This window comes from Frankliniella occidentalis, unplaced genomic scaffold (genome assembly GCF_000697945.3).
Source record: "Frankliniella occidentalis isolate FOCC.00 unplaced genomic scaffold, Focc_3.1 Scaffold142, whole genome shotgun sequence".
NCBI lineage: Eukaryota > Metazoa > Arthropoda > Insecta > Thysanoptera > Thripidae > Frankliniella > Frankliniella occidentalis.
Genome location: NW_026267269.1, coordinates 242,526 through 251,882, shown reverse-complemented (window position 1 = coordinate 251,882; position 9,357 = coordinate 242,526). Strand labels below are relative to the sequence as shown.

The 9,357-nt window shown below is 42.0% G+C and overlaps 2 protein-coding genes across 2 annotated transcripts in view; both read left to right on the top strand.

Annotated features, from left to right (window-relative positions):
- LOC113204959 (inactive tyrosine-protein kinase transmembrane receptor ROR1) overlaps positions 1–9,357 on the top strand; it is a 204,630-nt gene that overhangs the window by 94,754 nt on the left and 100,519 nt on the right. The gene's annotated exons all lie outside the window — the stretch shown is intronic.
- On the top strand, positions 3,734–6,444 carry LOC113212217 (reticulocyte-binding protein homolog 2a-like). The gene is made up of 7 exons (XM_026430827.2): positions 3,734–3,901; positions 4,172–4,416; positions 4,495–4,637; positions 4,722–5,178; positions 5,247–5,374; positions 5,449–5,632; positions 5,722–6,444. Exons 2-7 carry the CDS (start codon positions 4,176–4,178, stop codon positions 6,111–6,113), a joined length of 1,545 nt encoding a protein of 514 aa, XP_026286612.1. The 5' UTR covers positions 3,734–3,901; positions 4,172–4,175; the 3' UTR covers positions 6,114–6,444.

Sequence of the window (9,357 nt, the reverse complement as noted above, 5' to 3'; positions counted from 1 at the left end):
AAAAGCTCCAGCACACTGTTGCCCATTGTCATGGTTAAACATAACAATTCTTTGAATTGTGCAAAACGTGTCCTGACTAGAGTAAATAAAAGAGTCATCAGACTTGATGTTGTCATTTGCATTGTAGGATTTGAATCGAGTGCTGCCAATCAGACACCCCTTAAATTCTTGAACTTGCTGGGCATTATTAAAGCCCTCTCGAAGAAGTATTTCTTGTTCAGCATGGGTCAGGTTGTAGGTCACACCTTTACCAACTAGGTACATGCCAGGAGCAAATTCAGTTACACGCTGAAGTTTTTCCTTATTTAAAATCTCATCAAGTCTTTCTCTTACACTTTCTGAGATTCTATTGTCAAACTGGGCAGCTGACACTGTAAGACCAAGTAGACTCCTAGTGACCAGCTGTACGACAGCCCCCTTGGGGGATGTCACCATTTTGGCAATTTTACTGTTTAGAGATTCAAAGTTATAGGTGGAGTAAGCATAAGACGGTCCAAGTTTTCTCACACTATTAACTTTGTGTGAAGTTGTGACGTGAAAGTTGAACTTGATCTTCTCAATTCCAAACAGTTCTTCAAATTGGGTGGCAGCTCTTTGCATTAAATTTTCAGCAGTTTCAAGGTGAGCTGGCTCAATAACATCTTGCGTCAATAGGTAGCAAGCATGAGATATACAGGCAAAGACATTCAAATATCTTGGCTCAACTAGTCCTACCATGCAAGGCACACCGAAGAAGAACAACCAGTTCCGCCACTCAGAGCCAGACCAATTTCCACATTTTTGAATAGAGCGAACCTTTCTTGATATTTTACTAGGTGTCTTAATGTTGAGTAATCTGCCATCAATGGCTCTCAGAAGGTCTATATTGGCCATATTTACTGGTATTCTTGGTACAGCAGTCAGCAGTAGGTCAGTCAGATCTTGCGCAACTCCTTCATGATCCTGGTGAAGATCATCCACAGCCTGACCTTCCCTCAAGTCATGGTGCCTCAGGAGCATCATTTGTGAAGCACCCTTATGGCCAAAATGGTTCACTGGCCGTTCAGGGTTTCTATCCTGAAGGATCTGTGCTTCTTCCATCCTGTCACGCATTTCCTGATCAGATCGCTCTTGGAAAGGAGGTAATCCTTCTAGGTTTACGGTAGGGTACCTTGTGCTACCCCCAGCACGTATTCCCCTGTGGGTACAGTATGTACAACCATACACACTATCCCATTTTGCCATATGGTACATTGCACAGCGCACAGGAGAATCCACACATTCTATAAGGGGAATGATCTTGCTGTTAACTTCGAGTACACCATCAGGTTTCCACTGCACACCTCTAGTTGAAAGACTGTTGAGTTGTTTCACTAGGGGCTTTAAATAGGCTTGATAGTTAGGCTCAGTGTTGTCAACATAAACAGCAGCAAGAAGATGAAACTTTTGCCGCATGTTAGGTGGAAGCTCATTTATACGCAAAAGAACTGGCACAACTTTCAGAGACCCTCGCTTGGTGGGATTAATGGCATCCATGTTGAATGTTAAAGAAAAGTTGTAGCGACTTTCCAGCACCTCTCCTGGTCTCTTCAGTCTTTGATATTCGGACCCATCATAAATATCTTCAATTGCTGTGGCGCTGGCTTTCTGTCTTGTGTAGGGATATTGAAGGTGCTCCCATATACCAGGAATGCTCAGCAAGTACTTGATCTGGCTTCTCAAATCAAGTGAGACAAACCATTTTGCTTTGGATTTAGCAATTGTATAGTTGCAATCACATCGGACAACATCACCTAGTCTATCCTTCAATCCTAGGTATTGTCCACATTTCTTCCTTCCACAGTAAATATGTTGTTGCACTCTTGTGGCATCCAGCTTAATGTCAGACCATAACTTTGTTTTGGATTCTGGCAAAAAGTGGGGCCCTAGAAACATATTCATGTTTTTGAATGAGTCAATAATTCTACTAAAAGTATTCTTGTGCCTAGTTGCATTCGCTATTTCCATCAGAATGATTTCTCCACGAGAGCAGTTGTTCACAACATTGATTGCATTATTGACTCCATCATGAACAAAGTTTGCAGCATCTGGAGCATCAGCATCGTCTTCAGATTCTGAATCATTATTATCATTGTTGTTTTCATTCCAATGGGGATCGTCGGGGTCATCAGGATCGACCTCAGGAATTCTCTCATCTTGAAGTGGTGCATTGGCTGGTATCACACAGTCTTCAGGTTCCTCTTCTAAGCGATGCATTTCAAAAGAGTCAAAACACTCAGATGAGAAAGATTCCTCAGAAGAATATCTATCATACTCCTCTGGCTCAGAGACATCTCCTTCAATTCCCTGAAATAAAAAACAACAACAAAAAAACAATTAGCATTTCGAATCAACGGGAAAGCATTACTTGTTATACAATAATGCAACTTTAAAATGTGACAAGTGACAGGAAGCTTACATTTGATATGGAAGTGATCAAGCGAGAACTTGCAGCTGTGTCTGAGTCGTGGTCCAGGACCTTAATAGTGTCCTGTTCCTGGCCAGGCCAGAAATCATCTGCTGACCTTTCCATTGCCTCTCAAAACTATCAGACAAGTCAGATGAAGAAAGTGCGTCCTGCTCTTTCTCTTGCTGCCACAAGTCACCTTCAAAACCCTGTAAGTTGTAATAGTACAGCATTCAGTACATGCCAAAGTAGCAAGCATAACAACTCATGAGATATGACAGAAGAAACAAGTCTCACATACCTTGTCTGCTTCCTGATGTGTTGAACCACCATCCGGCCCTGCGGTCTCTTTAACCACTTTGATCTGTTGTTGGACAAAACAAATACAATTCAATACAATTCATAATCACTACTTGTAGAACACATTTTTATAGAGTTAGCCAAATATATACCCTTTTGATTTCTTTATCTGAACTTGGCTCGTAATCATCCAATTCGTCCAAGCATCTCTCAAAACTATCAGACAAGTCAGATGAAGAAAGTGCGTCCTGCTCTTTCTCTCGCTGCCACAAGTCACCTTCAAAACCCTGTAAGTTGTAATAGTACAGCATTCAGTACATGCCAAAGTAGCAAGCATAACAACTCATGAGATATGACAGAAGAAACAAGTCTCACAAACCTTGTCTGCTTCCTGATGTGTTGAACCACCATCTGGCCCTGCGGTCTCTTTAACCACTTTGATCTGTTGTTGGACAAAACAAATACAATTCAATGCAATTCATAATCACTACTTGTAGAACACATTTTTATAGAGTTAGCCAAATATATACCCTTTTGATTTCTTTATCTGAACTTGGCTCGTAATCAGAATCTTCCTGTTTTCTCCGCCAGAGTGATGAGCGACTTTTCCTTGTATATTTCACTTGGCGCTTCATTTTCCTAAAACAAGAAAAGAATCTAAATTAATACATAAGTATATTGATATAGAACAGTATCTCAGAGACCGGTAGCGGAAGATGTCCAAACAACAACAAACACATACGTTTACCTATACCGCAAGGCCAGAAATGTGCATACCACCCTCATGCGCGAACATTAAAACACTTCCAAGAAACCCCACTCTCTAAAATTTATGTCTTCACGTACGGGTAATTGCGTTCTTGATGCTTACTTTATAAAATAATTTAAACCCAGACGTACCTGCAGCCTCCATGGCGCGGACGAAAATAAACAAGATGGCCGAACTGCAGTCTGCTCGGTCTGCTGCTGGTCCTTCTTCTTTTATTCTTCTCCGGTAAATGGCTAGAAGATGAAGACGGCTGTGCATCTTACTTTCTCTCTCGCTCACTTGCCAACGCCAGTGTCCGCGCCTTCGCATTAGGATTAGCAACAGCTGACTTTGACAGTGCCTTGCCTACCCGGCCTACCCGTTGTTGTCCGCTACTTCGCCGGCTTCGCGAGATCCAGACTTTCTGGGTAAGTAAATCATTCCTGCCTTGTGAGGTTACTCGACAGTTACAGCAGTGAGATGGCCAACCATTTCAATATATTTAGAAAGATTTATCTTCATTAGTGTGTGTTGTGTCGGATTTCTAGAAGCTGCATCGTACCTTAACCTAGTCGGCACGTTCTGTTCTGCCAGTGTGACCAGTGTGATTTCACTATTAGCCCAGCCCCACGTTTAGATTTTAGGGTTCCATGAAAATTAGTAGTAGTACTTCATAACCTCTCTTCGTGTTTTTACAGTATAATGACAAAGAAGTCAGAAAGGAAGTCCTGTGACTACTGGGCCCTAGTCCAGGACTTGAGGGAAAAGGACAAGAAGCCCTACCTCTTGAAGGCCTTGGACCTCTTTAGCCTCAATGGGGCAAATGAGGCTAAGAGGTTCAAGCCTAAGCATGACAAGGACTTCACCAAAAACGAGTATGGTAGGCTCGTGACTGTAGAGGGAAAGGAATGCTTGGTGCGCCACACCATCTATGCTTTGAGCTGTAAGTTGTAGGTTCTCATATGTACTCAACTAATTCTCTTGGTTCCCTTTGTTGACTGACTTTTCTTTTATTTGGCAGCAAGTGCAAGTGATCTTAAGACCAGGTTCAAGGAGGAAAAAAGGGTTAAGAAAGTCGGAACAAGACTCTCCATTGGCCCGGTCTGTGAACCAGCAACTAACTATTCCTTTCCCGACCTAACTCGAAAGGCCAGACAGGACAAGGTAAGCCTTTAACTATCTATTCAGTGGCATGATGCAAGTGTGGCCTTGCGTTTAATTGTTCTCATTGTTCTTTGCTGTTGCCAGAGAGAAGAAAAAGAAAACATTCAAAAAGCAAAGGCCAAAGGTGGAAGTGACACTCTGAAGAGACAGGAAAGGCAGAAAGATGAAGAGAGGGAGAGGAAGAGGAATGAAGAGGAACAGTTGAAGAGACAGGAAAGGAAGAAAGAGGAGGAGACGGAGAAAGAGAGGAAGAGGAATGAAGAGGACCAGTTGAAGATACAAGAAGAGAGGAAGAGGAATGAAGAGGAACAGTTGAAGAGACAGGAAAGGAAGAAAGAGGAGGAGATGGAGAAAGAGAGGAAGAGGAATGAAGAGGAACAGTTGAAGATACAAGAAGAGAACAGGAAGAGGCAGGAGGAGGAAGAGGATGAGGAGGATGAGGAGAGGAGGAAGACAGAAGGTCAGATGGACTTGAATTCAAAGTTGGATTGTGTTCTAGCTGAGATAGCTGGCGTCAAGGCGATTGTTCTTAAATTAGGAGGTATATTGATTTGCAATTCAGTTCCAGTAATAATTTTCTCATAATCTAATTGACATTCTTATTTAAAGGTGCTGCAGAAGCTGGCAACGGGGATGATGATGATGATGATGAATGTGTAGTTGAGCGAAGAAAGAAGAGCAAACTTGGCGAGCTTCCCACCAATTTAATCGATGAAGAGGAGGTTGAATTTGGCAAGGTTGTCTGTCTGTCTGTCAGTGTGGTTGTGTGACATATAGAATCAAGGTACTGACTTTGTCTTAATTTTTGCAGGTTAAAGTTGGGAAGCAGCGGTATGTCTCCATGGAAAAATTAATTGTTGCTGAGAGGTCACCTTATTTTACTAATAGGGTCGAGACTCTCGCCCAAGATTTTTACGATGACGTGGGGAATTGTTCTGTGTCGAAGAGTAAAGGCCGTACTCTAATTGAAAATGCAGAAATTAAATCTATCTTCTGTGAGTAGTGCCATTGTTTAGCAGCCTTCTTTTCTTCTTGTAGATGGAAACTTAAATTCACGTGGCTAATACTACACTTTGTATTCTAGGCATTTTAAAGGCCATGAAGTGGTCCCATTCGGCCACACTCTCCCTGAAGAGAATCAGGGCTAGGCTGATTCGCTTCACGTCTGAAATGAGGAAGAATGGGAACAGCAGAAAACGCAAGCTGGAAATGTCAGCAGCAGATGGGAAACGCAGGAAGAACTCAGATGAAAGTAGTAGTAGTAGTAGTGAGGGAAGGAGTGAGACTGAGAATGGTAATGTTAATGGTGAAGGTACAGAAAATGGAAATGATATTGGCATTCTTGATAGTGTGGATGATGAAATTGAAGATGGTACTGGAAGTAAGGAAAAAGATTTAGAAGTTAGTGATGAGAGTGGGGGTGAGTGTTCCATTCATTTGGATGACTCAACTCTAAGTGTGTTTCAAAACTGTTAATATTTGTGGTGCTGATCACTTGTAAAACCAACTTGTAAAACTAATCCATACCCTGAGAATTATTATTTTAACTGGTGGTACTGTAGGAATTGATTGTTTCAAAGCATCAGGGTAGCAGGATGATAATGTACATAGATATATCTGTGATTTGTTCTGTTAAAGTGCATACCAGAAGCACTTATAGTTAGAATTTTCTTTTACCAAGCTTCTGTGCCACAAATACGTTAGATTATTTGAATTTTTAATCGCCCTTTCTGTTTTGATTTATCATACCATATAGATCATAATTAGAGAATTTAATAAAAGTGTTTAAATAAATAAAAATTGCACTTATTTACTGAAATTTTAATTTTGGATGTGTATATGGATTTCCAAGGGATCTAATATGGATTCGGAAATGGATTGGCAAAGGATTGATTCATGGATTATCTGGAGATCGAGTTTCGGATTGCCAAAGGATCGACCTTAGATCGACTCATGGATTGCCTAGGGATCGAGTTTGGATTTGCCTAGGGCCAAAAATCGGCGCTGAAAAAAAAAGACGGATTGGCAGAGGATTGAGTATGGATCCACCGGTGGATTGCCCAGGGATCATTTGTGGACGTCCATTTGGAATCCGAAATTGAAACAAATCGGATTCCATGGGGATCCGCACTGCTAGAAATCCTTCAATCCTCCCCAGATCCATCAGGGTATCGCTCTACAGAACAAGACATTTAAAAAATCCAAATCCATTGGGCGTTTATTCTTTATGTCAAACATTGTTTTGAGGTTGCACTTCAAATATGCAAATACACTTTACAAAGCATTTAATTTGGAAGTTATTAAACTGTATTTATTCTTAATAAGTTAAATTGTTAACCATTATGTTTTGTGCATCAATTAAATGTCCATATTAAAATCCATCAGTGCTGACTGCAGCATTAAATGTCTGCCGTATGACACCAAAATATTGGCATTCAACTTGGAATGCAAGGTCCCGTTGTTCCTTTCCTTGAGGTACTATTGAGAACAACAAACATTCGCATCCCTTTTTTGATCACCAATTCTTGGCGTTCTTTTCCTATTACATAATATGTTTGTTCTAATACGGGTCGAGGCTAAATTTCTGTGCCATATTAAGATTTAAATAAATTATGATAGTACTCATTCAATAGAAAATCATAGAGATGATGCTACCACATAATTTTATAGTAGTACTGCTCAGACCATGTGACTTGAAGTACGAGGCGAGCCCTCACAAATAACTAACAGACAATAAATAGAACTCGATAAAATTAACAGGACAACGGCACTGAAGATGGGAGGGTGAGGAGGTTTGTTTTACTTACAAGCCACTTTGAACTTGTTTTCAGAACTCAATGCAAGAACATTGATTCCATATCTTATTAGCCTAGGCTAATGTAGCCCAAGCACTTAACCTCACCCAATGCTCTCATTGTGTTTGGAGGCAGTAAATTTGCTTTAGTCTGATGTGTCTGTTCTGAAATCGACACGGATGACAATGAGCGTCGATCCGATCCCACTGTCACAGCTAAGAACACTTCAAAACACAAATAAATCTTAAATCACACTCGATGCAAGTTCTTGTCGCCATGTTTACTGTATATTGCCATCAACGACCCTGCGTATAATGGCGTTTGGCAATTTGCAGAACATAATACCTATCCACAGTATGAGGGGCAAGAAATCAAGAAAAAGAAATCAAGCAGACGCCGCCAGACGCAAATTGTTCAGTAAACATAGCGACAAGAACTTGCATCGAGTGTGATTTAAGATTTATTTGTATTTTGAAGTGTTCTTAGCTGTGACAGTGGGATGGGGTCGACGCTCATTGTCATCCGTGTCGATTTTCAGAACAGACACATCAGACTAAATCAAATTTACTTCCTCCAAACACAATGTGAGCATTGGTGAGGTTAAGTGCTTGGACTGTATTAGCCTAGGCTAACTAATAAGATATGGAGTCAATGTTCTTGCATTGAGTTCTGAAAACAAGTTCAAAGTGGCTTTTTCAATCTATTGTAAGTAAAACAAACCTCCTCACCCTCCCATCTTCAGTGCCGTTGTCCTGTTAATTTTATCGAGTTCTATTTATTGTCTGTTAGTTATTTGTGAGGGCTCGCCTCGTATTTGAAGTCACATGGTCTGAGCAGTACTATTATGAAATTGGGTAGCAGCATCATTACTATGATTTTCTTTTGAATGAGTGCTATCAGAATTTCTTTACATTTCAATATGCTATAGAAATTTAGCTGGGGCCCGTGGTAACAAAATTGTCTATACTGTCTGGACTTTTTAATTTGAAGAAAGCTTCTATATTTGTACTTATTAAAAGTGACAAATTTGTCCTCTTTAAGATGCAATATTGTCCTCAACAGAATAGTACAAATTTTGTACGTTGTTTTTGGACAAAATTGCATCTTGAAAGATGCGCGTAAGAACGCATCCAGTCTGGAGACAAAATTGTACGTTGACCATGGACAAAATTGTTCCTTGACATTTAGTGTGTACGGACCGCCGATAAGTCTTAGGCGTCCCGCATGCTGCTGGAACTGCCTCTGTAGGGGGAGCACGGCGCCGGGCGCCGGGGCCTTTAGCAGGGTATGGGGGAGTTACACGGAATACTGTGGGGCTGTATAATAATTTGGGCTTCGAACAGAGTGTCTCAATTAGAGGCCTTGTGCCGCGGCGCTTGGTCGGTGACACACACACACAGTCAGGCCCTCATTATCTGCTGGCTGGACACGCCCGGGCCCGGCTGCTCGCGCGCTCAAGAGAAGTTGATTTAGTGCGGTGTAATTGTCACAATTGACGGATTAATTGAAAGCGAGAGCAGAGCTCCCGGGTCGGGTCGGGTTGGGTCGACGCGGTATTTGTCGGGGAAAAAAAATGTGAGAGCTTGTCTCTCTCAGTGTGACGCACACGCAAGCACGCGATACATATAGAGAGAGGGCAGCGGCGGGATGACAGAGTGGAAGCGCTGTCAAAATTGCTTTTGAGCGCAAAACGCGTGCTTTTGTGTCGCCCGGTTCCTTCTCTCTCTCTCTCTCTGTATTGAATGCTCTTCTTTCTCGCGCGCTCTGTCACTCGCTCGGGCTTGGCTTGCCCCCTTCTCAAGTAGAGGGTGCACCTGAGAGCGTTCATCCCCGGCCGGCCCCCTTCCCTCCGATACCAGTGGCGTGCGGACCCCTCAACCTTCACGAAGCAACCCTCACCCTGACTACTCCCCCCCTCCCCCCCC

What these genes read in the sequence shown, in the direction of transcription:
- LOC113212217 (XM_026430827.2), top strand. Translation starts at nt 4,176, where the DNA reads ATGACAAAGAAGTCAGAAAGGAAGTCCTGTGACTACTGGGCCCTAGTC. An exon ending in GATTGTTCTTAAATTAGGAG is followed by an intron (nt 5,179 to 5,246) that starts GTATATTGATTT and finishes TCTTATTTAAAG; the next exon opens with GTGCTGCAGAAGCTGGCAAC. An exon ending in AGGAGGTTGAATTTGGCAAG is followed by an intron (nt 5,375 to 5,448) that starts GTTGTCTGTCTG and finishes TAATTTTTGCAG; the next exon opens with GTTAAAGTTGGGAAGCAGCG.